The following is a 27,660-nucleotide window of genomic DNA, read 5'->3' on the forward strand; positions in this document are numbered from 1 at the left end:
TAAAAGTTCTAATGATTTTCGATTTTACTAATTTTTTACAAAGATAATCTTTAAATGAAGACTTAAAAAAAATGGACGATTCAAATTGTTGAAATAAAATTTATATCGAATGTGTCCCTCAATAAAATTATTTAAAGGACGAGTTAACATGTCTGAGGTTTTGGCCCCGAGTCTGGTGTTGGGAGGTTGGAGTTAGGGTCGAAAATTCCACATAAAAATGTACTGTTTCTCAATATTATTGCATTGGGATTTAGCCCAACCCTAGACACATAACTATAGACCCTAGATGAAGGACTCATAATATGAGACCTGAGCCTCAAGATTTGGTATCAGACCCAAATTCGAGATCCCTGACTAGAAACTCAAGATCTTGGACTCCATGCATGGGACTAAAGAGTCGAATCCCGAACTCCAGAACTCAGATGTAAACGCTAATCATGATAAACTTGGGCAACGTCTTGATTTTGGGGTCCCTAATCATGGACTATGGATTTGGGACGTGAGAAATCTATGCTTAATTTAAAGGGTCTTTGAGTTGAGAGAGCATCTTGTCCACAATCATTGAGCGAGCGTTTTATTTTAATAATTTGAAAACAAAAGAGGAGCTTCTTGTTAACTGGATATGAGCTGGATATGAGCTGGAGAGTGGTCACGTGCTTCTCACATGAGAGTTAGTTAGGCTTGTTAGTTAGGCTACCTAGTAGAAGTTGTCAGCTATATAAACATCAAATTACACTTTGTTTTACTTCAGCTAGAATTGTAACAGAGTTTATAGAAATACAGATCTCTCTCTCTCTCTCTCTCTATCTTTCTCTCTTCAACTTTCTCTCTCAAATACCCAAAACCTAACTTTCTTTCCTTCATGGTTATCAATCCTGTGGTGGATCTGCGTGTATTGGGATCACCAGCCCAATCAGCATCACAAAATCCAGATAGGACCATGGAACCTGGAGAAAACGTGACACCAAACTGCAATGTGCCTTGCAAGTACCTGATAATACGTTTAACTAAGCTAAGGTGAACATCTGTAGGATTATGCATGAACTGACAGACTGTGTTGACAGCAAAAGCAATGTCTGGTCTTGTGAATGTCAAGTATTGCAAAGCACCTACAATGCTTCGAAAGAGTGTGGGATTTGGAAGTGGAGTACCTTCATCCTTTAAGACCTGATGGTGAGGTTTAGAAGGGGTGCTACAAGGCTTACATGTATCCATAGATGCCTTTTTGATGAGATCTCTAGCATATTTGGCTTGATTGACAAATATTTTCCCTCCTGAATGGTATTGCACCTCAAGACCAAGGAAATATTTGAGCTTTCCCAGATCTTTAAGCTCAAATACTTCACTAAGAGCTTGAATAACAGAAGTCACCAGTGAAGGATCAGAACCTGTGATGATTATATCATCAACATAGAGTAAGAGGATAACAACAGCAACTTCAGTTTTCTTCACAAACAGGCTGGGATCAGAGTGTGAAACTGAAAATCCCAAGGTAGGTAAATAGCCTGTGAATTTTGCATTCCATGCCCGAGGAGCTTGCTTCAGGCCGTAGAGAGATTTTTGAAGTTTGCACACATGATTAGGATATTGAGAATCGACAAAGCCTTGAGGTTGCTTCATGAACACTTCTTCTTGAAGCTCACCATGAAGAAAGGCATTTTTCACATCCAGCTGCCGTAATTCCCACTGAAAATTGACAGCTAGACCAAGAATGAGACGCACTGTTGTATGACGAACCACAGGACTGAAGGTTTCCTCATAATCTAAGCCATATTCTTGGCTGAATCCCTGAGCAACTAATCTGGCCTTATAGCGAGAGATAGTGCCATCTGCATTTTTTTTGATCTTAAAGATCCATTTACAGCCCACAATATTTGTATTTGGAGGAGAAGGAACAAGAGTCCAGGTTCCTTGTTGATCAAGAGCTTGAATTTCTTCAGTCATGGCTTGTTTCCATGCTGGATGACCAAGAGCCTGTTTAAAATGGGATGGTGTGTCTGGTTCTGAAATGGAAGTTAACTGTGTATGAAAGCTGGAAAATTCTGGAAATTGCTTGGATTGCACAATACCAGACTTGGACCGAGTTTGCATGGGGTGATTATTTATAGAGCTTGCAGGATGCACCTGCGCAGGAAGTGGTCCTGGATTGTCTATAAGTGATGCAGACTCAAGAGGAAGTAGAACTTCTAATTGTGCATCTGTGAAAGCTGGCAGCATTTGATTATCAAGAACAGGAGATCTGGAAATAGAAGAAGAATTGGGGAATGATGAAGAGGAATGAAGCACAGGTGCGGATGGAGATTTCTGAGGCATGGAAGCCAAAATAACAGCCACTGGTGGAGATTGAGAGGTAGAGGGTGACAGGGAGGACTGATTTTGATTTTGAGTCGAAACCTGGGTTGTCTTATATGGAAACACATCTTCATTGTGTATAACATGTCTAGAAATGAGAACTTTATGAGTTCTCAGATCATAACACAGGACTCCCTTATATCCCATGGAATACCCCAAGAAAATACATTGATAAGATCTGGGTTCAAGCTTGTGAGCAGTATAGGGACGCAGCAAAGGATACACTGCAGACCCAAAGATTTTGAGAGAGAGTAAATCTGGATGGCCACCAAACAACTTATAATATGGAGATAGCATATTAAGAACTCGACTTGGCATGCGATTGATTAGGAATGCTGCATGAGTCACAGCATAAAACCAAAATGGAAGAGATAACCCAGCTGTAGTTAATAGAGCAAGAGTAGTCTCAATAAGATGCCTATTCTTCCTCTCAGCCAATCCATTTTGCTGAGGAGTATAAGGACAAGAGAGCTGATGAAGAATGCCTTAGAAGCTAGAAAACTTTTGAACATGTGACTAATATATTCACCACCACCATCAGATTGCAAAAACTGAACTTGAGCTTGATAATGAGTCACAATATAGGCATGAAACTTTATGAAAACAGATGAAACTTCTGATTTATTGATCAAGGGAAATACCCACATGTAGCGTGTACAATCGTCTATAATGGTGAGAAAGTATCTATAACCACCTAGAGCTGCAACATTGGAAGGGCCCCAAACATCTGTATGCAGCTTAGTAAATGGTCTAAGACTAGTGGTAGAAGAGGAAGAAAATGGCAATTTGTGCATTTTTCCTTGTAAACAAGAGTCACACATCTCAGTTGTGGAATCAACAGACAAAGGAATATTAGAAACCTTTAACATGTGATGAAGAACATCATTGGAGGAATGGCCCAGACGAAGATGCCACAGCTTGGTTTTGACTTGTTGACCCAAGAGTGCATGAGGTCTTGAATTCCCTTGTGCTGCTGGAAGTAGAGACAAGGCTTTATTGTTGGCTGCATCTTTATTTGCTATGACAGAAATTGAAGAATGCAAGGGTGACTTGTGAATTTGTGAAGGTTGAGGATGAACTTGTGGAATGGGATAGAGCCCTTTGTCACTCTGACCTTTGTACAGAATCCTGTGGGTTTGCTTGTCCTGCACGTATATGTGATACTCATCAAAAATAACATTGCAGTTATTATCCTTGCATAGTTGATACACAGATAACAGATTGGCTGCAAGTTTAGGAACATGATACACTTTATTTAAGTGTAAAGTGCCTGGTAAGGCTGATAAAGTAGAATGACCAATATGGTCAATGCTCAGACCTTCCCCATTGCCTATAGTAATCTTGTCTTCAGAAGAGTAAGGGGCAGATGCTTGCAACTGATGCACATTGGGTGTCATGTGATGGGAAGCTCCACTATCTGCTATCCATAAGTCATTTGGAGTGTAGGACAGATTGGCTGTCATAGCTTGAATAGACTGTGGAAGAGGAGCACCTTGGTATGCAAAGTTGGCTCGATGATAACAGTTCAATGCGATGTGTCCTTTCTTGCCACAGATTTGACACTCAGGTACGGCAGCTGGATGTGAAAAATGCCTTTCTTCATGGTGAGCTTCAAGAAGAAGTGTTCATGAAGCAACCTCAAGGCTTTGTCGATTCTCAATATCCTAATCATGTGTGCAAACTTCAAAAATCTCTCTACGGCCTGAAGCAAGCTCCTCGGGCATGGAATGCAAAATTCACAGGCTATTTACCTACCTTGGGATTTTCAGTTTCACACTCTGATCCCAGCCTGTTTGTGAAGAAAACTGAAGTTGCTGTTGTTATCCTCTTACTCTATGTTGATGATATAATCATCACAGGTTCTGATCCTTCACTGGTGACTTCTGTTATTCAAGCTCTTAGTGAAGTATTTGAGCTTAAAGATCTGGGAAAGCTCAAATATTTCCTTGGTCTTGAGGTGCAATACCATTCAGGAGGGAAAATATTTGTCAATCAAGCCAAATATGCTAGAGATCTCATCAAAAAGGCATCTATGGATACATGTAAGCCTTGTAGCACCCCTTCTAAACCTCACCATCAGGTCTTAAAGGATGAAGGTACTCCACTTCCAAATCCCACACTCTTTCGAAGCATTGTAGGTGCTCTGCAATACTTGACATTCACAAGACCAGACATTGCTTTTGCTGTCAACACAGTCTGTCAGTTCATGCATAATCCTACAGATGTTCACCTTAGCTTAGTTAAACGTATTATCAGGTACTTGCAAGGCACATTGCAGTTTGGTGTCACGTTTTCTCCAGGTTCCATGGTCCTATCTGGATTTTGTGATGCTGATTGGGCTGGTGATCCCAATACACGCAGATCCACCACAGGATATGTTGTTTTCCTCGGTTCCAATCCGATTTCTTGGTCCTCCAAGAAGCAAGCTTCTGTTTCTCGCAGCTCTACGGAGGCAGAGTATCGAGCACTTGCTCACTGTGCTGCAGATATCTCATGGATACGACAAGTCTTGTGCGATTTGCATATGATAATTCCTGAAGCTCCTCTCCTACACAGCGACAACTTGTCTGCTCTAGCTCTCAGTGCAAACCCTGTTTTTCATTCTCGAATCAAACATCTGGATGTGGACTTTCACTTCATTAGAGAACGTGTTCAAAGTAAAGATCTCATCGTCCAATATGTTCCCACAGATGAACAGGTTGCTGATATATTGACAAAAGGCCTTCATAGTCCAATATTCCTCAAACATTGCTCCAATCTCAGCCTTGGCTCTTCCCCAGCTGAGCTTGAGGGGGGGTGTTAACAATATATGAGCTGGATATGAGCTGGAGAGTGGTCACGTGCTTCTCACATGAGAGTTAGTTAGGCTTGTTAGTTAGGCTACTTAGTAGAAGTTGTCAGCTATATAAACATCAGATTACGCTTTGTTTTACTTCAGCTAGAATTGTAACAGAGTTTATAGAAATACAGATCTCTCTCTCTCTCTCTATCTTTCTCTCTTCAACTTTCTCTCTCAAATACCCAAAACCTAACTTTCTTTCCTTCATGGTTATCACTTCTGGCCCAAATTTATTAGAGACTTAAAAAATAAGGTGGTGGGTCAATGGAGAAGGGAGATTAGTGGCTTAAAATGGATTGGAAGGAGCTTTCATTCTATGACCAGCTGTGAACAAGTGGCAATGCCACAATAACATGTAATGACAAAATTATGTGGATCCTTTTGGTCTTCTAGATACTGAGGGAAGAAATCGCATCCCTTGCCTCACCCCAAGCTCTCCACTCCCTGTCTACCCATCCTATCATTGTCGTGAAAATGGCATCTAACCATGGCCAGAGGAATGACATCTAATCCTTTGAGTTTGAATTCCCCTAATGATACATTAAATAGTTTAGAATATCTTTGTTATTAAAAAAAAGATGTTTAAAATAATGTTGATTATTTCCTTTCTTAAAGCTACAATATTTCGATCCTTACAGTTCTTGTTAGGGCTGGCTTCAAAGTAGTACAACTCGATCTTTGGCCAAAACTAACAACCAAGCCTCCATTATCGGCGAGCCATCCTCGCGGACTAACGTCAAATCATCCAAAGCTTCCATTGGCTTGGCTCGGTTTTGGTGAGATCCAAGTCGAGAGAAAGAGAGAAGAAATCAGTGCAACGAGAGAGAGAGAGAATTAGGTTCCTATAATTAATTTGAGAGAAACCTTTAAATATCTTGGTATATATTCAAGATGGATTAGGCAAGAATTAGGTTTATATTATGTACTGTTTTTTTTATAAAAAGAGGTAAGTTATCTTGAATGAAATGACATAGAAGTATACAAAAAGTGATTGATTTGTAAATAGAGGTTTGTAGAATTGCAAGCTCCTTGAAATATTATTTCGCCTCTTGTAGGAGTCTTGTAATTATACTGGCGTCTACTTCACCAAGAAAAGATATATTAGAAACGTGGTCAGACAATAAACGTAACAAGAAAAAAACTGAATGGTTGGGAAAATCCCAACAGAACCACATGTGTACTTGCATTAATTGATGCTTGAGGAACACCATCAACTGAAATTGAAGTGTAGCTACCAAAAGAGACATTTCCATAAATGGTAATGAAATTAAAAACCTGAAAGCACAGAGACCAAATCAAACGTCACAGGTAAAGACTCCAAAGTAGTACTGCCCACGTTCTGTATAAAAGGACCACTCCAAGACTAAAATTCTCCTCCCTTTGTCTTTGGCTTTGCCTGTATTTGAGGAAACCGAAAACGATGGCGTTTGGGAGTAGAACGGAGGAATGAGAAGGAGTGGGAGACAGAATGCGAACGCTTTGCGACGTGTGCGAGGGCGCTGCTGCCATCGTTTTCTGCGCAGCTGACGAGGCCGCTCTTTGCCGTTCCTGCGACGAAAAGGTTCTTCATCTGCAATTTTATTTATGCAAACATTGACTTACTATTTGACATTCATGGTTTTGGGGAATTTTGAATTTGGGTTTTGGGATTGGGTTGCTTTTTATGCTTCCAGTGATCTTAGCATAAAAATTTGCACGTTTTTGGAATTTGGGTTTTGCAAAGTATTTTTGTCTTGATTGCTTTACCATGTTTGAAAAGTAAAAAGCTATAGCAACTGCTTTGTTGCCTTGCTTCTATGATGTTGATTTCATCATTGTAAGCTGAATCACTTGTTGTTGTTGTTGTTGTTGGTTTATACTTAATCCATTGACTTCGTCCTCTTACTTGATGTAGTTGTCGCCTGCTCAAATTTCCCTTTTTGGCTGTGCTTAATTATGGTATATTGTTGCCAGAACCCAAAGATGGGGAAACTTAATTAGTTCACATAAATGATGAATTTTGAGATGTTGGTAAGAGTAGTGATTGTGGGATTCTATTGAATGTAGTGTGTTAGTTTCAAATATCATGAAACGTATACGTATTGAATAAAAGCTTTTAGCAGGCATATGGCACCATCTGCTCTTTGTATCTTATATAATTCACAAACTATAGTAGAAGCATTATTTTGTTCTTTTGTGTTGGAATCGCAGGTCCATATGTGTAATAAACTTGCCAGTAGACATATACGGGTTGGGCTAGCTAGCCCCAGTGACGTTCCTTGCTGTGATATTTGCGAAAATGCTCCTGGTATGCAAGACTTTTATGTTTCCAGTTTTTGTGAAAATATCAATGTTGAAATTATGTAGAAAGATTTTGAAGATTTCTCCTTCCTGTGGGCACATGTATGTGTAGCCTTCTTTTACTGTGAAGTAGATGGTAGTTCCCTTTGCCTGCAATGCGATATGATTGTACATGTTGGTGGTAAAAGAACCCATAGGAGGTATCTCCTTTTCAGGCAGAGAGTTGAGGTTTGTTCCTCTCTACTGGGGAGTTCTGGTTAAGGTTTATATCTGGTTTATAGACCTCCTGAGATTATTTCCTTTCTCTTGGGCATTTCTCTGTAGTTTCCAGGGGATAAGCCTGGCCGTTCAGAGGAACTAGGGCTTCAACCACTTGACCAAAAGGAAGTAAGAAAAGACCATATTCAGCCACCTAGTTTAAGTATAAGAGAGAATCAACAGAATTGCAGTGCCTCTCCAGTTGCAGTCCTAGACAACAATATTGTTGGTGACTACAAGATGGACAATAGATTGATTGATCTTAATACCAGGCCCCAAAGAATGAACGGGCAAGCTTCAACTAGCCCGGTATATATTTTTCCCATGTTGACCTCAGTATCTGGTTCTTTAATATTGTACTTTTTGTCTTTTTATGACATTCATTATTGGATTTCTGTTTGACTGTTGTGAACTGTGTTCTGATCCCTCAGTTATTTGAAATTTATAAACATTTTGGGTTATCAAAACAAGAATTTTCTTGCCATTATATTTTAGGAACAGGGTTTGGAAGTTCAAAATGGTGTGAATGATGAATCTGCAAGTGTTGTTCCTGTTGGGTCCTTCAAAAGATAGCCTGAAAAGTGACCAAGGTGCCTTTTACATATCTCCTTATCCTCGTCCATCTGTTTTGTATTTTCTCAATTTTCTAGTATGAAGTTGTCATTGTTACTTATAGCTCAGGAAGGTATTCTAGCATTGAGTTTGATTTTTTGAAATTCAGACCTAAAAACAAAGAATTGTTCGGATCATTTGTGTATTGACAAGCGCACATAAAATACATGGCAATTTTCAATAGTTTTTGCTTTCAAAATGCTAAAAAATGTATGGAACCTTTTTCTCAAATTGGGTCACTGCCAAAGGTCGATTTCTTACAAAGGGAAAAAAAAAGTTTACAAGTAAAATCTTTGGTCCACCAGCCCCAGCACCCACTACCCACTACATGTGACTAGATGCTATTTAGAAATAAGGCCATTTTAGAGACTTTCAACCAAAAAAACAAAAAAACAAAACAAAACAAGGCCAGTTTTAGAGACTTAATACTATTATGCTCTATATTTCCATTTGATATCATACCTCCTTGACATGAAGATACTGTCAATTTTAATATCATAAGAAAGTATTTGTATGAATTTTAAAGAACTTTATACAACCTTTTGCAATTATTATCATTATAATACCTTTTCCACTTCCCCAATTATTTATTATATGATAATGCATGGGCAAAATTGGATCCTTACTAACATTTAATTACTAAATAGAAAGCACATTTCCTTTCACCTTTAATTTTTTTTTATAACCATAATTTTACTTTGAATGCACAAAAAGAAAGCATATATATAAATGGGGGATATTTTAAACAAGAAGGGGTTATCTTACATAATGAACTTCAGTTAATAAATTAAAGTAATGTAATGGAGTGGTTAAGGTAGTCTTTGCTCTAGGTATCCCCATCCATTTATGCCAACACCCACCATATTAGCTCTTGACCTACTTTAATTGCTAGCAGAAAACAATAGTACTTAGGCTTAAAAATCCATTTTTGGGCAATTTAAACGGTTGTTTTTCTCCTAGAACTTGGATGATATGTCGGAAACGAAAAGGATGGTTGTTTTTCTTAACAGTTGCTATTTACTGAAGAGAGTAAAAGGCTACATCCTCTTTGTTTCAGGAAAAACTTAGAGGCTTTCTCCCCTTTTATGAAAAATTGGATATGGTTAATGTGCCTTTTAATGTTGGAAAACAACCAGGTTTCGGCATTGCTGTTTGGTTATTTGTGGGATTCTAGCTCTGGTATTGGTAACAAGTTTTTGCTTTTAATTGGTATGTGGATACGTGGAACTTCTGAGGTTGTGAGAACCACTCTGCATGGCTTATAAAAACTTGAGTAGAGACCTTTTCAAGGAGAATAAAACATTTTGGTCTTAAAAGTTGAGTTAGTCCTCCTAAATAACCGAATGCTAGTCTGGTGGCAGATCTTAAGAGATTTTTGTTTGGTATTTTTTCTTAATTCCAACTATGTTGAGCGACTCATGGTGTGTCTTTAAAACCAAACTGAATGTGAGCTGTCATCTTCTCCCTCCAATTTGTAAACTACCCTTTCTATCTTTAAAGTTTTGGTGGAAATAAACAGGTGGAAATTGTATTGGCTTTCCTGTTATACTATTGCCACGACCAAACAAAATATATGTCACGGATTAGAGTTTTGGGGAAGTAGGGAAATTAATGTCTTATGATGCGATTATCCGGAATATGTAACTCTACTTGTTTTGATATCGGTTGCGTGTGGACATAAACAACTTCTTTTAAGAATGAAGTCAAGATGTCGCTGTATTTTTATGCTGCCAGCCTATTTGTATTTTTGATGGTTTTATGTATTCATTAATCTAACGTGATTTTCTTTTTCTTTGTCAACAAAATTGTCTGAAAAATTTACGAACCCTTCTCTGCTTCTACTTTGTGACTGCAGATGTTCTGGACAATTACTGTTTCATGATGCTTGTCAACTCAAGTACTTGTAACCTTCTTCGTACATTTCTTTCGTTTTCTTTGGTTCAGGATCAGTCTGTCACATTCCTTGTGCAAAGTAGATTAGATGAAGAAAGTATCTACTTTTGTGTCAAAACATTGTTTCTAGTTTGAAAGAGAGAAATGAAAGTTGTTATTACTATAGTTTTCCCAAAGTGTTTGTAATCAAATTTGAATATCGTTGTTGACATTGGTCTTACTTGCCCTTATATGACATTTTGAACAAATCTTAGAAAAGCAAATGTGAATTTGAGCAAAAGCTTGTACCTAAATAGTAGCATTAGAATCATAGTAGGCTACTTAACTATGCCTAATTCTGTAGTTTAATGCTCCCCCAAAAACTCATATGAATTGTTTTTTGATGGTCTTGGAGTCTCCCAGCCCCTGTATGTCTTTGAATTCAATCCCAAAGAAAATGTAAAATGCAAACACTTCTACTGTGAGCATCAAAGTACTCTATCTTTAAGTGTTTTAATCACGATAGGTCTAATTAATCAGGATTAGTTGCTTAACGGAGTGTTTATACACGCACAAAAGGCAGTCCAAGGAGGTCCTTAGTTGAAGGCTTAGCATAATGAGAATCGCGTCATTGGGATTTCTTTACGATGCGGTCTGATGATTCGAACCGTATTGGTTAAGTGAATTTAAGTGGGAGAGTAATAGCTAAAGAAAAGAAAAGCTAGCAATTATATGGCCATGAACAAAACAGCTATGCACTACATAAGATCAAGCGGGCGCTGAAAGTTGCTTTTTATTCGGGGTTGAGGTTAATTTATGAACCGAAAATGCAAATTTCAGGCATTAAAGAATCTGATTTATAACTACCGGCTAACTCATCATCAAGAAGCTTATTAACTTGCTAAAAAGTACATGGAATGTTCATCAACAAAAATAGTCTTCATGGCTATAAATCATTACACACATTTAAGAGAACCTAGTCTCATTCCTCCATCAACATCAACACCATCAGCTGCCTTTTGTTCTTCATCATTTATAGCTTTGGTACAGATGACTTAGTACACGTATCCCTTGACGAACAACTCTTTCTTTGCCTCCTCTGACTCTCCCTCTCCGGTGTACTTGCCAAGCTGTGCAAGTGAGTTGGCCTTGGCACGAAGGAGCAGAGCATCCTGAGCTGCCTTCACGTTCTCCTGCCTGCCTCCCCATGTCTTCAGGCAGGTGTTTTGGAGAGCTCTGGCATAGGAGAATGACACATGCCATGGGTTTGTTGATTGGTTCATTGCGTTCAAGTTCAGGGTTGCCTCAAGCTCAGATTGTCCACCGGACAAAAACTGCTCAACAAGACAATTCCGTCAAGATCAGTACATGATATCTTGTCATCATAGAAATAATAAATCAGTGTTAAGTTTTTAGAAAATCTTTATGATACTTGCCATGATCCCGGGGACGGCTGGGGGGATTCTCCTGTGGAGGAGCTTGAGGGTGTAGTCTGCAACCTGTTGAGGGGTGGCTCTTTCCTTGGCCTCAGCACCAGGAGTAACCATGCTTGGCTTGAGGAGGATACCCTCAAACAAGACATTGTTCTCAGCAAGGTAGAAGAAAACCTCGGCCCAAACCTTCAGGGCGACTTCAAAAGTCCTGTCAATGGTGTGTTCACCATCAAGCAAAATCTCTGGCTCTACAATTGGGACCAAACCATTGTCCTAAACAATCAAGAAGCAAAACCCTTATCAGAAACACATCCTAACTAGACAGAAAACACCAACCCGGTTGTCTAATTAGCAATTTGATACTTGTCAATAAATTTTGAAAGCAAAACTTTCCAAGTAGCAAAACTACTATTGACTGATGACCAGTTAAAAAATACAAATATTGTCTGCATAGACATTAGCTCTCTTACTTGGGCAATAGAAGCGTAGCGGGCAAGACCCCATGCTGCTTCCTTCACTGCAAGAGCTGATGGCCCGTTGGGAATGCTCACAACAGTACGCCTAGTTCATTAAAGTTGGAAAATATGTTAAAATTCTGTTTTCATCAGTTCACCTTATTATGATATGACCTAAATTTTTGCCAGATTAACATGGGGATTTTAGATTTGATCCATACCATTTGGCGAAACGAGCTCCCTGTTGGTAGTAGGCAGCTGTGCGAGAGGCAAGACCATCAAGACCTTGGCACCATGACTCATCGTTGGAACCAGCTAGGGGCACCAGACCCTGTTGTTATCATGATAAAAACGTGCAGCTACAATAAGATTTATGCCCTATGTTTTCTTCAAAGTATGCTTGAAGCTCCTTAGGTATGTATGTATTTTCATTTCAGTGGCTTACCTTGTCGACTTTGATCCCGGGGACGATGCCTTGCTCAACGAGCACATCAACGATCTTCTTACCATCGATGGTGGATTGGTAGAGAGTCTCCTCAAAAAGAATGGCACCAGAGACGTACTGGCCAAGGGCAGGGGCTGATACAAGGAGTGTACGGTAGGCTTGGCGGTTAGCCTCGGTGTTCTCTAACCCAATTGAGGCAAGACGCTTGCCACAGGTTGCATTTGATTCATCCATGGCCAAGATACCACGGCCTGGGGATGCAACAGTTTTCTACACCCAAACCGAACCAATCATCATCAGTATTCAAACCTCAACAAGCTATGCAAGTTTAAGGATACTATTTTCTCTACTAACATTACAACATGTTATCAATAGTTCAAACTGACAGTTTAGTTTTGGCAAACTAACATTTCCCATAAGATTTTTAGATTTTGTTGGGGCTAAGAGACTATACTTAGATAAGAGCAGAGCAAGACAAAAAGGCATATGCATATACTTTCTGGAGAGCATAATTTATAATAATGTACAAATCATATGGCAAATAAAATGTTGTGAAACTTACAGCGGTCTTAACAAGCTCATCAGCGTAGGAACTGGCACGAATGGTGAGACCAGATGGGGTGGTGGGGAGGCATCTCACCACTGAAGAGGCTGAGGGCTGACGGAGAGTCTGGCCTTTCACCCACTCAGATTTGTCGAGGACTGGAGAAGACTTGAGGAGAGAAGCAGAAGCCATTGTTAGCTGCGAGAGTAGCAGCCTAGTGAAGAGCAGTTAATATTATCTTATCTCCTCTGGCAAAGCTCTCGCTCTTTGCCACACATGGGCTCACTCTCTGTATTTATAATTGTCTTGTGTATAACAAAGATGTCTAATTTGAGGCTGTTGTGCGAGGACCAATACTGCTTCGCCATGTGGATGATAACTTGCTGACTTGGCCGGCTGCATACGTGGTTCAGACATGAGGGTTTTTGCCCACCTTGTAAAAATAGGCCGAAATATTGTCTTGGAAAACTTATGATATTTATTTTTCTTCTGTTTAGTAAAAAGACAAATGCATGACGCTCACATTGTGAAGAGTCCAAAATGGAAAGTAAATACGCGGTTGTTATGATCTCTCTTGCTTGTTTTTTCCATACTTACTGACAAATGGCTATGGTTTATTAGTAAAGTTTTGATGTTGGCCAAAAACCACATGGACGACCGATAGCATTACACGTCAGCTACTCCACATGATGGGGGTCATGATTTTCCTTGCCAGTCTAAAGGCCCTAACCAACTAGCAGATGCATGGTTGGTGGTGCACAATGGCAGTGGCAATGAGTGGTTTTGCTGATTTGCACAAACAGCATCATCTAGCTCTTGCCTCTCCATGACATATTTTGGTAAGATGTTGAAGTAGAGTCAACAAATAAATCAATCATCCTCTAACATGGGAACTAGACTGATGGAAGAAAAGAATTATTTGGGCATCAGGTAACCCATAAATTATGAAACACTGTGAAGACAAAACCAGAGTTTCCAAAACTGCAATCCTTAAAACTTCCCCGGTCTTAAACCGTCATCCATGTTTCAGTGAAAATTTGAGACAACAAGAAGCCAATACTCAACAGCAGAACAATGATAACGGCAAATTAAACTTCTGGTATATATATATATATATAATATGAATATGTTATCTGGAAATTTGAACCAAAGACAGGTCTGCAATCCCAGCAATTAGAGCATCAACCGAATCTACTTTCAAATTTTTCCACACATCAGAATCGTCGAAAGTTGGTGGGAGCGGTTGAAGTGAACTTTCTTCAAGGGCCTTTTCCAACTGCCTAACAAGATCATCTTCCTCTGCTGGAACATCCAAATCCCAAACCCTGAAAATATCCTCAGTTGAAGGCTCTATCTCAGATACTGTAGAAACAACATTGGCTGCTAACTCAAGGTTTCCAGTCACTCCAAGGTCATCATCACGGTAACCTGGCAAGAATGGATTTCCCGTAAAAGTTGATGACTGCAAATTATTAGCATCCTCATCGGTGGGCATATCATCATCTCCACTCTCTGCGTCTTCATTAATGGGAAGCAGACTCCTTTGGGTTCTTCTTTGGAAGCGTTCTGTATCCGCCCCCTCACCGGAAGGAAGTGCATAATAGCTGAGTGGTTCAGGCTGAGAATTAAGGATTTCTAGCAGGGCACCTTTCAGAGAAGACCAGTCATCATCCAAAATATCAGATTCACTAATCAGACAGGAATCAACCCAAGCACTATCTTCTGGAGAAAGTACCTCTCCTTTCTGAACAGAATCTACAATAAGAGAAGGAATAGTGCTTTCCATCACCTCATCTCCAACATCCATGGCTACAAATTTGTGGGAAACAGTAAGTAGAAATAAGTACAAGTAACACCTAATTGTTGCAAATGCAAAACAATTTATGCTGACATGTGAATGTGAATATATTCCGTCAGTATACAGGTTTATATACATGTTCACATGCAAATTTTCATGTACCTGCTCAATTCTGACATGAAAGTTTAGAGCCAAAAAAAACACCCAAACAGAAAAAGATAAAAGCTCCTCGTAAAAAATGCCGAATGATAACAAAAACCTAGTTTCCAATCATTTTGGACCAAAGTCAGTATGTTGGTTCAACATCATCTGAAACAACCTTTCATGCTATACCCAAGCATGGTTTCATTCATGATATTCAAATATTCATGTAATAAACAAAAGAAAATACAGTATAATCAGACATAAAAGTTCATACTGATGGAAGAAACAAAGCCAACAGATGATATAAACAGCTAATTAACAATGCATAAGATAGAATCGTAGCACTCAGGGTGACTGAACCAAATCTGTTACGTTAGAATTGAAGACATATATGTTTCTTCTGCGAGGAATTATTTTGAATATAAGTGCAACTTCCTAGAAGGCAAACAAACCAAGCAAGAAGCGGAGTAATGGATGAGGAATGGACTTTTCTACATACAAGCTAATTTTCCCGAGAATTCAACCTTGCAGTAAAAACACCTCACACTAACAATTTGTTTGTGTTTTGCAAGAATGTCCAACTTTATCAGTGAAACACATTGATAACCCAAAAGATAAATGTAATCTACTCAATAATCAAACCTCAATAATTACCTTCAAGAACAAAACCTTCATTTTGCCTCATAAGTATAAAGCTCTATGTTGAAACAAAGGGAGACAAAGGTTTTCAAGCATTTCGATAAAACTACTCATTCTTGTCAAAACGCCAAAACAAAAATGATCCAAGCAAACCATTCACATATAATCATACGCAAAAACATATATATGAATATATTACTACAAAGTCCCCATCTAGTCAGGTATCCCTCAAACAACTTATTTGAGGGACAACTTGTGGGTCCACTCCGTCTAGTATTTCAATGATCCGATCCGTCTAAACTTTAAGTCTTCATTAAGAGATCATCTTTAAAAAAAATAGACAAATTATAAACCATTAAAACATCTAATTGTGATGAAGTAAATACACGAACAAGGAGCTTTCAACAAACACTAAAATGACTATCATTTGATCAACTGGTTAAATGATTTTTGATTTAGGTGATCATGTAAATGAAGATTTAACAAATATATGGTTTGCATCGTTGAACTACAATGCAGAGCGGGCCTAAAAGAGTGTCCCTCGAATAAGGTCTGAGGGATACTCAATTGAAACTCCCTCTATCACTATATACCCTTTTCTGCTTTGTATATATTTAGCTTCTGTGTTCTGCTCTGCACTAAGTTAACACAGATTTCAAATTAAACAATTTTGGGTTTTCATTGCCAGATGTATATGTAAACAGAAAATAAAAAATCATAATGTAAACACAAACAAAAACAGAACTCGCTCATGTTAAGATCATACAAACTGTCAAGGAACAAACTTTAACGCAAGTCTAAGCCCTAAGGGAGGGAATTCCAGGAATTCGAAATTAATTATCAAAGAAGACAACGAAAATTGTAGGAGCGTACCTTGTGCCATTGAAAACCCTAACTTGAGAAGCTGTGATGAACAGGAGGAAGACAAAGATGAAACCTTTGGAAGGCAGACGCTGAAGAAACGAATAAGTCCGGCGTTTAGTGCTTATCAAGGTTTTTATTTCATATGAAAAGCGAACAAGGTAAATACAAAATTATGTGATTGTATTTTGTATTTTCGGACAACTAAATAAAAATGCAGTTATTGTATTTAAACTATAAAAAAAATACTGAAAGGAACCAAAGAAAAACAAAGTTGAGTTAACTTGATAAGTGTCAAGACCCTGTTTGTTTTGAGGAGAAACTCATCTTCAATTTCAAGGAGTCAAGAACATATTACATATGCTTAACACCTGGGCTTCATTTTGTGCCGCCTTTCAATTCCGGAAAAATTTGGAGTTTGTGTTAAAATAGTTATTTTCACAGCTTTTATTTCGGGATAACTCCTTCCTCCTCATATAGTGTCTTTTTATTGTCCTTATGGTTCCCTCTTTGTTATCCTTATAACATATTTTTGTTGGGGCAAATTTCCCAAAGAGTAAAGAACTAGTTCTGCCCTTGTGTTGGGGCAAATTTTGACTCTTCCCAATCTAACTAAAATAACGCTAAGGAAGATCCCAAGTTCCATTTTCCTCTCCCCTATATCGTTTGTATGCCCCAAAAAAAAAACAAAAACAAAAACAAAGAAACAACGCAGCCTGAAAGTCATCCAAATCCAAAACTACTTTTCTTGCTGGGTCAGGCCCAAATTGCAAGCCCACGTTACTTACAAACCCTCTCCTTTTGTTTTTTGGTTACAAAAACCCTCTCCTTCATTGAACAACAAACACACACAACAACAACAACCAAAAAAAAAAAAAAAACGAAACCCTTCTCTTTCTTTCCCTGCTGAGGTTTTAGGTCCATATTCCATAACCAAACAGAGATGGGGGAGAACAAAAGCAAAGATGGTGGCAAAACGAGAAGCGAAAGCGAGCACTGTGCCTCCACTATCTTCGCCTCTAACTTGCCCTACTCTTTCATCAACTCTCAGGTACTTTCTCTTTCTCACACCCCATTTTGCTCCTGTCTTTCGTTTCTTTACTGAAATAGAATAGTTGAATAGTTGCATTACAATCTGTTTATATGATTGCTGTTCTATTTGTTCTTTAAGTTGAAATTTTCTGTGCTGCTTTAGCTTTAGTAATGAAGGCTTTGTTTTTCTTTTAAACCTCAGCTGGAGGAGACATTCAACGACGTCGGACCAATTAGGCGGTTCAAAATACAAAGGTAGCTTTAGGATCATAAAAGGCTTCAAACTACTTAGAGATGTTATGAGGAAAGTGAAAGCTTCTAATTGACAAGTTCTTTACCTTGATCTCAATAGTCTTAATCTAGACTATTTGACAAACTGTATTATCTTTTGGATTTTGAATAATTGTATTGAATTATATTATTGTCATGGCTATACAATTTCAGTTGGTTATATATATTTATTTTAGACTTGTAGTTAGTGACTCTTAGGTAGAGGCTTCGTTTGTTGGAACTTAGTGAAGATGGGGATTTTGGCCAATTTGTTTATGCATCTTTCTATGGTTGTAAGAACCCCAGCTAAACATAAGAATAGAAATGCAGAACCCCAACATAACTTGTTGGTTTTTGTAGGGACGAGACATGATAGCAGGTCAAGGTCTAATGGTTTTATGGGGCTGTGGGTAAAACATAAAACAAATTTGTCATCTCTTTGTAAGATGGAGGTGTTGTTGTCAACATTAGGTAGAAACTGTAGAGGTTTCATTTGAAAGCTTGGAAGCAAAATACTGAATTTTTTTTGTTGTTTAGAGAAATGAGAGAAGCAGAGTAGCTGAAGATCCTAATCTTGTATTTTTTGTTGTTTAGAAAAATGAGGGTTTAAATAAGCAAGAGAGAGGTACGTGAAGCTAAACATATGTCAGAATAGTTCCCAAGATCATCGCACTCTCCCATTGATTTTAAGAAAATTAAAGTCATTTGTCAAAATTTGAAAGCTTTTAATTTTTTTAAATTGTATTTGAAAGCTTTTAATTTAAAGGTGAACTAGTTTGACACTGTTCTCTAACTGCATTTGAACATAGACAATAAGCTGTTTTGGGAGCATTCAAAACACAAGTGAAATCCACCATAAAAGCTGGCCACCCTTGCCATGTAGTTAGGTGTCTAAGTGTTTGAAAGGAACATTTTGAATATTTCACCCTATTTTTCTTGGGCCAGATCAGTGAGTGCATGAGTCTGGTTAAGAATGTAAAGACCTGAGCTCAGTTCTATTGATTTTTAATGCTTCATATATATTGTCAGTATATATTATACAGTATATGAGGTCTTATAACGTTGAATTATTACCGTTTTAGGGAACTCAAGCAAATTTCGTCCTGGCTATCAAACAGGCCACGATAGACCTTGAATCCAAACCAGACCTCAAAAGAACCTCACACATTTTTCTAAGAAGTGACTGCAGTCAAGCCTGATTTCCACCTTAGCTTGTTGAAATTTTTGAGATCAAAGTTCATCTTGAATTTGGCTGTGATTGTTGACTATAATGGCTGATGGATTGAACTACTTTCATTACACATGTCATGCAGGAGTGTTTGCAAGCAATTGTCAGCCAAAAGGCTCAAAACAAACAATGGTTTGTGTTCCTCAAGAAGTACCCCACTGTGAGTTCTCCGGTTCGAGGAACTAACAAGGTGGAAGGTCTGTAGGTGGAGGCAAGACAGAGTGATCTGAGTCTTTCCCATTTTCCACTATGAATGCAGTCTTCAAACCCCAACAGGTATGGAGCACCAAATGACAGTGCATGAACCAGACACCTAAGATACCATTAAAAAATATTTATAAAAAAAAGAAGAGAGATTATTCTGGCTTAATTAGTAACTTTGAAGTTTAATGTAGCATGCTATTTGGTGAGTTTGATGTGTTTACCTGGATTATCAGCCCTGAACCTCATGGCAACCCAACCACCGGCAGGAACTCCAATTGTGTTTCTTTCGGGAGGATCCATCAAATTATACTTTGCCGGGTCCTTTTTGGGGTCAAAGTTCCCAACTCCGGTCCCAACAACAAAGAAATTGTAACCATGAAGGTCGAAAGGATGGGACTCCACTGTGAGAAGATTGGTGTCTTGTACCACCAACTCAACTGTTGAATTGAAGGCAAGTTTGCTAAGCCGGGTGCCTTGTTTAGTGCCAACTGCCAAGGTTGGCAGTGATTGGTGCACCAGTGTAATTGAAAGGTGTTGGAGGGCGGTCTGGGAAATCTGTGGTAAATACTCCCTTGGTGTTGAAATAATGATCTTGAAGCAGCCCAATTTGGGGCATCACAAATGTGATATTGTTTAAAGAAGCAGTGAGCTGTGTTCCATTCAGGCAAGTGGTGCATTGGTTGATTCCCAACCCGATCGTGTAAAAGAGATGTCGATCAACTTTAAGAGGTACACTGGCCTGGAACTGTGCTGTGTTTAGACTTCTTAGCTTGGCATTGAAGCTCAATGCAAAAGCTGTGTTATTGAGTGCCGGAAGTTGGGGAAGAACTGGCTGCACAGTATTTGGGATGCCTTTGTACTGCAGTATTCCAGTGGCAGTTTTGTTGTCAATGGAAACCGGTGCGTCCATGAATGGCCTAGCAGCCATGAAATATCTTCCGGGCACTTGGTTGGCTTGAACGAGAACATTCGTGGTCTGGCCTGGTGCTATTAGTATTGCTTGAGATGTGAATGGTTTGGTGTAGACTGCATCAATTTCTACCACTGTCAAATTGTGACCAGCAATGGCAAAGAATAGCTCATCATTGAGTGCAGCATTGATGATTCGTAGCAGATACGTCTTTCCCTGTTCAACCTCCAATGCATAGGTATCTGAGATAGCAAAAACAAAAAGGGATGAGAATGCAAAGTCTCATTTTTCATGTCCAAATGGCAGTGCCATAAAACAAAAGTAGTCTCAGAACATCTAGTGTCATAGATGGAAAAGTTCTCGCATACAATGAGTATATACAACGTAGCTCTCACAATTACTAGTTGCACGTCCACCATGTGCATTGTATAAACTCATTGTAGGCAAGAACTTTTCTACAGAAGGCAGTGGCTTACGTTTTTCAGAACATGGAAAGAGAGGCCCTGGCTTCCCATTGATGGTGTGTGCATCTGACATATTTGGTGGCAATCCCAGTTTGTTTCCTTGTTTAACAACCTCATCGACGTCGTTATTCCACCATTCTCCTACACCTTTCACAAGAAACAATACAATCATTTTCTGCATAAACTCTAAAAAAATTCTGTATATAGTTACAAATCTCATAGTTGCACTAACTCACCTAAGACAATATTAGCCTCCTTGTATGGCTGAGGAAATGGAAAACCAGTCCCTTGTTTAGGCAAGATGACAATTGCTCCATACACAGTGGCTCGTAGCCAGAAAATATGTGCATGCCACCATAGAGTTCCTCTTTGCCCTGTTATAGTAATATTGTAGGTGTAACTTTGCCCTGTCTTAATAAGACATTGAAGAGTTCCTAACAATGTTAAGCTTTTTTCTATGGATAGCATTGCAAAATGCATTACCTTGTTGTTGGGCCTGGCCCAAAAGCTAATGCCTTAAATTGCAGCCACAGTGATAATGGGTCGAAATCAATTGAAAAGAAATGGCGATGGACTCTCATTTGATTTCTGTGGTTGCTATTGACCTAATTGAAAAAAAAACAAAAACAAAAAGGGGTGATCTTGAATTGTTGATCTAAATCGAGATGCAACACTAATTAAATTATTAATTGAATCCTGCAGAAAACTTTGAGCTAGACAAAAATAAATAAATTTTATTTGCTTGGAGGTTTTTCATAAGACAATGTTCTTGACCCAAACCATCTTCCACCATGAACCCCCTACCCAACCAGGAGCCACACATATTTTTATAATTTTGCAGAATGGGACAAAATTCGGGCACATTGTCAATTTGTCACTTTATTTTGTTAAACATAAATAAATAAACACAAACAAGAAAAATGACTATTTATGAGAATGGCATGAATACGAACCTACCGTACAGTACAGAGCCGGATGTTATGGGACCAATTAATATTATTGGTGGCAATTAAAATCACAAACAAACTATCTTTTGGTTGCACTTTAAATCTTGGTAGGTCACAAATAATGCAATCAATGGCTCAAGAAAATGTTGGTCTTCTACTATTAGTGCTAGAGACTTCAATAATATTAAGTTTAGCTCTTAGTAGGTGCAATTTTTTTTTCGTTGACTTAAATGTGTTTCTATTGAGTTGAGAGTTCTCATGGATGTTATGTGTCTAAAGTGATTAGGTAGCGTAATAAGAATATGACAGAGCTTCGATTGAGGAGTTATTTGAGGGGCAGTTTTGTAGGGTCCATTTCACATTGTATTTCAAAGATCTTAACGTGCTATCTTTTAGGTATTACTAAAAAATCATATGTGCAAAAAATCACTTGAATTTGAAACCATTTAACTATTCAATTAAGTGGTTGTTATTTTAGTGTTTTGTTAAAGTTTGCCCATTTTGTTGGTCACAATTAGATGTCTTAATGGTTTTCAATTTGCATAATTGTCTGCAAGGATAATTTATGAATGAGAAGACTTGAAATAAGGATGTTTCAGATTGTTGAAATAAGAGTTGTAGTTGATCTCACAAAGTGTCCCCCCTCAAATGAGATTTTTGAGGAATTTTTCAATAGAAGGAGACTGTATATAAACACATAAATGTTATAAATTATCGAACTCATAGATGCAACAAATAAAATAAGGAAGAAACCTCGACCATGATGTAACCCTAATATTCGATAAAATAAGCCACAAAGTCAAATTATGAAATATCGATTAATGCAAATAATTTGTTTGTTGTTAATGAGCCTAAAAACCCTAATCATTCCCTCACAAAGGAACAAGACCCGTGTTGTTCACGAGAGACATGGGAGTTTTCAGTTTTCATGTGTTCATCTACAAAGCATCGGAGTCCAGACAAACCTTTTTCATTAATTTATTGAATCAATCAATACCAAGAAAAACAAAATAAAGAGAAAAATAAATGAATTAAATTCCAGGCAACATTATTTGGCCTCATGAGTATTCTTTTTGTGGACTCTAACTTCACGTGCTGTACATACTTTTTCTTCTTTTTTCTTGTTTGATTTTCGATTTCCACATGGGGGATTACATGGTTTGTCTAATTAGTTTGGGACATGGGGGATTCATTGATCTGACATATATGAGAAATGGGAGAAATTATTTGTTCCAGAGTGAAAAATTTATTGGAATAGAGTGAAAAGATTGTATTTTATTCTTCTTCTTTTTTTTTTTTTTGGGGAGAAATAAAAACCATATATATTGAATTTTACATAACAAACCTTTCTTTATTCTCTGTAAAATGTCACACGAAATTTTTGTGACTGAAAACCTATGACAGTATAATTCAAATTCCAAAGACTAAGTAACAAGCCTCTTCTCTCTTTGCTGTCAAGATGAGAGACATCTTTGTTCTTTCCCTATTTGTCAAATCCTGATATGGGTTATTTACAAAAACAAAAAAATGACCTGTTCTTGACCAAGTATCAATGTGTGCTAATTAGGATCGGGATTAGCCACAAAGTATGCCAAAACACCAACAAATGGTGCATTGATGTAAGTGGTTGGCTCAGATTTCCTAAAATCCGCACGATCATCGTTATAAACATCATCTTCTCCAGGACCTCCCACAAGGGCACCCACAAGCACATTAGGGTTAGGGCTTGAGGAGTTGAAGTAGACCGAGCCTTCCTTGCAAGCAATGGGTTGGGGATGGTCCTTGATTGATGGCAATGAAGAGCCACGATGATGAATGCGTTGTGGGAAATGGTCACCATAACCAACCATGTATGACATCCCCATTGGATTATCTCCCAAAATGTAATCAACTTGTTTTTTGGCAATCTGGCGTAGGGTTGTGGGACTGACATTTATGTTGCCACAGTTCAGAGATTGCGAAGTTCGCGAAAGGTAATGCGCGTACACGAGTAGTAGGAATGAGATGGAAGTTACATGCTGTAAATTGCTGCCGCCCGGCTTGTAGATGAGGCCGCCGGGAGTGTACTCGATGTGGGAGGACGATGAGTCCGGGATTAATGTGCACATGAAGCTATCAGCTGATGCTTTGTAGGATTCAAGAGTGTACATGTTGCCTTCTAGGACTTCCTGAAAAAGGGAAAAAAAAAACTTGGGTTTATTTTTTGTTTTTGATACATTTATGTCCTGTTTATCTGCTTATATTTTCTGCGTTGATATTGTACTTATATCTTAAAATGTCACGTTTGTTTGACGATATATATAAAATCAGAACTCATTATAGATATTATATGTGTTGGGAAAAATATAAACTGACCTTGGATATTAGAACATTTAGGCCAGCATGCTTGTTGTCCCACCCAAATTCGTTTATATTCTCCTCGGCACCAAGAGTTTTGCCATTGTTTTGTATGTAATCGAAAAAACCACTATCCTGAGTGACCCTACTCAACCATGCTGCTCCCCATAGCAACTCGTCCTGTCAAACATATCACCAAAATTAATATACAAATAAATACATGTGAGACATACGTAATATTTTCAACATAAATATAATATTTTTAAAATATTTAAAATAATACAAAAAGTCATGTGATTTTGACTTTGAAATTACTTGGTAACCATCAAAATCACAATAAAATGGGCAGACACCATCTCTAACATCAGGATTGTCACTGTAAGCTCCTCTGTAAGTGTCAGCTAGCTCAAACGCCTTCTTGGCATTTCGTAACAATGTGTCTGAGTAGCCGGGATCGGAGGATTTGAATGCCATTGATGAAGCTGCCAGAGCTGCGGCCGTCTCTCCGGCGACATCAGAAGCCGGATTGGGCGAGTCCACGGCATAAACAGTCCTGGCTGTGTCCATATCTTCTGGCCTTTCCCAGCAATTATGGTCTATAATTGGGTTCCCAACCTATTATTTCATGAAAAACATAGTTACACCCTCCAAAATTTGGCAAACTTTCCTTGTCATTTGCACCACAAACCCTATTTGCATTGGTTGATTATTTGGGACGCATTTTGGACTCAGCTGAGGACAAATTTTGTCATGAGCATAAAGCTTGATGAAGACAATTGATTGTCCCATGCAAACTCACGGGCTTTATGAAAAAGTGGTATGTAGACATAGCCCACCGCCCACTCACAGATGATAATTACTCAAGAAAATATAATTGATTCCCCCTTCCTTTATCTTTTGTTATTTTAGACACATACACTTTTATTGGAATTAAAGTTTTTTCTTGGTGGGTAAGTAAGTATTGAAATCAAAGTTTGACGTTGACAAAACTACAACAGTGAAAAATAAAATTACAACCATGTTACTCTTTTAGAGTGTATGACGACTCACGTGATGAGATAGATAAAAATAAAACGGTATATAAAACATGTTACATGAAAGTTTTGCTTCGGAATGTGACCATTTGACGGACAAAGGGATTAATGTGTCAGCTTGTTCTAGTAAATAAACAAACAAAGGAGTAAGTGAAAATGTATGTCATTCAACCTTAATAGTAACCTGCGTGTGAAGCAACAAAACAAAATAGAGACACGCACGCTTGTGGATGGGAGGGAAGTTATCTTGATCCACATTTCATGAATTTTGAGAAACTCAAGGACTGAGATTCTCTTATAAATTTTTTCACAGGCAGTTGCACGCAATTTAAGGGAATCAAAATAGACTGGGCCACAGGACTAGGTGACAAACCAATTGAGCCACCCAGACCCAATGGACTACAAAACTCTACACTCCTCCACCCATCTAAATATAAAATAATTATATATACGCTAAAATTTATGTGTGAAACTATAATTTGCAATGAATTCTAACACTTATATTTGGTCACATATTTGTGCATAGGGTAAATAAGGAGTGTAAATCACTAGCTTATATTTTTATATATTAAAAGTTTAACAAAGACGTATTAACTGGTCCACCCACTTTCCCCACTTTCCCTCCTACCCAAAAACCCACCACCACAACCACAGCCATTAATTTTTACCTTACCTGCACAAAGATCCTGTTAGGCTGAGACAGAGTCTTGAGCAAGTAATCCGTGGCCCAGCGGATTGCCACAAGCGTATTCCTCAGCTCATTGGGAGGCATGGAATCTCCAAACTCAATCACACTCCAAGCCAGCATTGTGGTGGTGAAGGCCATTGGGAACCCAAACTTCACATTGTCCCCAGCATCATAGTAGCCGCCAGTCAAGTCTGTGTTGTAAGTCCACCCATCACTTAAGGCCGAGTTGGCGCGCCATGATTGGCGCTGGTCCTGGGGCAAAAACCCTGACCTCTGCCCCTCAAAGAAGAGGATGGCCTTGGACAATGCCTCTTGGTAGTCATGGTGGCTTGATGATGCAAAATTGGGGAGGCTGATTAGGGCTAGGGCAAAGATGGAAGCAAGGAAATGAGGGAAGGAGAGGGTTTTTTTCATGGTGTTTTGAAATGGGTTGGTTTTGTGGTTTTAGCAAGTTTTTGATGATGAGTTTTGGTTTTGAAATTTTGGGTTGGTTTGGTTTTGGGTGGTGGTTTTATTTATATGGGGCAAATGAAGGTGTCACGGGGAAGAAAGGTGAGGAGATTGGAGGGAAGGAGGAGGGAGAGGGAGTCGTGTGAGCGCCGACAGGTGAGTGTGGAGGGAGTGTCAGTGAGACTCACATGCCTTGCACAAAAATGGAATAGTGTTATGTTATGTGAGTGCGCAATACTTCTCACATATGAATGTGATGCGTTTGTGGTGGGGACAATTTTCTAAATAGAAAAGTGAGTGCATTGGGTTTTTTATATTCGTTTTTTCTTTTATAAATCTTTTTGAGTTTGGGTTGGAATTGATATTAAGGAATGTGGATTCCTCTAATAAATTGATCAAACAAACTACGCTTGTGTGTGCTTAAAAAAAAAATACATTTGAATTTACTTGATATTGGTGATTTATTTGTATGTGCGTCTTCATAATTTATTGTAAATCCTTACATATAATGAAGAAGAATGCCGTATGAATTTTCTCATTGTTCTAAACTATCTTTGAATTTTAAGTTATTGAATCTTGGTGAATGCTTAGAGAAGCATTTGGATCGTGCATTTATATTTTTTGATAATGCTTATGATCAAAATTATGCCCTTCGAGGCTTATGCATTTGGATTTTTCTCATTTGATCATAAGCATAATGCTAATACATAAAATATAAATACACGCAACTAAATTGGTCATTTGATCATTTGCATTTGGATTTGGGCCTAGGATGTTTGAGGTCAGTTTTACATCCAATGTGAATGCATCAACTAAATTGTAGATTGCAAGGCCCTTGTTCCAATCAAACCTAACAAGGCATAAGCATATAATCGGATATAGCGATGAACTTGTTACACAGTGTCGGAGTTTATAGTTCTAGTGGCTAAGAATATTGATTTCGACAGTCAATGTTAGAGTTCGAAGCCTTCCCTTTCTAGTCGTAGGATAACCTTATTTCACATTCACAGTTTAATTTACTTGTCTTGAACTCTTAAAATTACAATTCTCTTTATAACATGGAGTACCCATACAGAATGATTCTTATCTCCTTGTGCAAGGCAGCCAAGAGAACAGAGGGCGGTGCTTACACTCAATATTTTGCCTTTTTAGGAAAACTATTGCTTTGTTTGTGGAATATAATTTGCTTGAAATGGGACGTAAGAATTAGGGGCAGTTTAAAAGAAAGTGCTTTGGGAATTGGATTCTTCTCACACTTTTGGTACATCCTCCTGAAGCTGTCAAACATAAGCTAGACCGCAAGGATTTTCCTTTGAGTTTCTTTTAGACTTGTTCTGAGTAAAGTCTCTGTTACATTATATCTTATTTTTCATCCATTTTTCTTTTGAAAACATTCAATAAAATCTTCGCTTCTTTAGACCCTAAAAATAAAAAAAATAAAAACCTAAAAAAAAGAAGAAAAATAAATATATACTCAAATTAAGCAACTGCAAGTGTGTATCACGTGTATTGTGAGCATCCGTTTTTCTTATAATAAACACACACTTGAAGAACTTCAAGTGTG

At 38.3% G+C, this 27,660-nt stretch overlaps 5 protein-coding genes, 1 long non-coding RNA gene and 1 pseudogene across 8 annotated transcripts; 3 read left to right on the top strand and 4 right to left on the bottom strand.

Annotated features, from left to right (window-relative positions):
- Positions 1–3,880: 3,880 nt before the first annotated feature.
- On the top strand, positions 3,881–5,155 carry LOC117638423 (uncharacterized mitochondrial protein AtMg00810-like). The gene has a single exon (XM_034373555.1). The coding sequence runs from the start codon at positions 3,881–3,883 to the stop codon at positions 5,153–5,155; it is 1,275 nt and encodes a 424-aa protein (XP_034229446.1).
- Positions 5,156–6,581: 1,426 nt separating this feature from the next.
- On the top strand, positions 6,582–10,488 carry LOC117637725 (B-box zinc finger protein 19-like). 2 transcript variants are annotated; one of them, XM_034372706.1, is made up of 6 exons: positions 6,582–6,752; positions 7,382–7,478; positions 7,584–7,699; positions 7,796–8,038; positions 8,225–8,319; positions 10,197–10,488. In XM_034372706.1, exons 1-5 carry the CDS (start codon positions 6,660–6,662, stop codon positions 8,300–8,302), a joined length of 627 nt encoding a protein of 208 aa, XP_034228597.1. In that variant the 5' UTR covers positions 6,582–6,659; the 3' UTR covers positions 8,303–8,319; positions 10,197–10,488. The 2 variants fall into 2 exon arrangements, with proteins under 2 accessions (XP_034228597.1, XP_034228598.1); XM_034372707.1 differs by having other exon boundaries at positions 8,231–8,319.
- Positions 10,489–11,069: 581 nt separating this feature from the next.
- On the bottom strand, positions 11,070–13,382 carry LOC117636924 (fructose-bisphosphate aldolase 1, chloroplastic). Its single transcript, XM_034371652.1, has 6 exons — positions 13,109–13,382; positions 12,547–12,816; positions 12,323–12,432; positions 12,117–12,207; positions 11,650–11,919; positions 11,070–11,547 (listed from the first exon to the last, which is right to left on the bottom strand). The coding sequence occupies exons 1-6, from the start codon at positions 13,280–13,282 to the stop codon at positions 11,269–11,271; spliced, it is 1,194 nt and encodes a 397-aa protein (XP_034227543.1). The 5' UTR covers positions 13,283–13,382; the 3' UTR covers positions 11,070–11,268.
- A 614-nt stretch (positions 13,383–13,996) lies between these two features.
- On the bottom strand, positions 13,997–16,914 carry LOC117636925. Of its 2 annotated transcripts, none has more exons than XM_034371653.1 (3): positions 16,817–16,914; positions 16,545–16,624; positions 13,997–14,899 (listed from the first exon to the last, which is right to left on the bottom strand). In XM_034371653.1, the coding sequence occupies exons 2-3, from the start codon at positions 16,552–16,554 to the stop codon at positions 14,220–14,222; spliced, it is 690 nt and encodes a 229-aa protein (XP_034227544.1). In that variant the 5' UTR covers positions 16,555–16,624; positions 16,817–16,914; the 3' UTR covers positions 13,997–14,219. The 2 variants fall into 2 exon arrangements, with proteins under 2 accessions (XP_034227544.1, XP_034227545.1); XM_034371654.1 differs by having other exon boundaries at positions 16,891–16,909.
- A 472-nt stretch (positions 16,915–17,386) lies between these two features.
- Positions 17,387–18,019, top strand: LOC117637043. The gene is made up of 2 exons (XR_004587135.1): positions 17,387–17,583; positions 17,767–18,019. It is a non-coding gene; the product is annotated as an uncharacterized LOC117637043 (long non-coding RNA).
- Positions 18,020–18,854: 835 nt separating this feature from the next.
- Positions 18,855–21,120, bottom strand: LOC117638424 (annotated as a pseudogene).
- Positions 21,121–22,917: 1,797 nt separating this feature from the next.
- On the bottom strand, positions 22,918–26,413 carry LOC117637041 (endoglucanase 24-like). Its single transcript, XM_034371792.1, has 4 exons — positions 25,632–26,413; positions 24,240–24,539; positions 23,943–24,104; positions 22,918–23,755 (listed from the first exon to the last, which is right to left on the bottom strand). Exons 1-4 carry the CDS (start codon positions 26,058–26,060, stop codon positions 23,147–23,149), a joined length of 1,500 nt encoding a protein of 499 aa, XP_034227683.1. The 5' UTR covers positions 26,061–26,413; the 3' UTR covers positions 22,918–23,146.
- Between the last annotated feature and the right edge of the window lie 1,247 nt (positions 26,414–27,660).

This window comes from Prunus dulcis, chromosome 8, assembly GCF_902201215.1.
Source record: "Prunus dulcis chromosome 8, ALMONDv2, whole genome shotgun sequence".
In the NCBI taxonomy this organism is placed as follows: Eukaryota; Viridiplantae; Streptophyta; class Magnoliopsida; order Rosales; family Rosaceae; genus Prunus; species Prunus dulcis.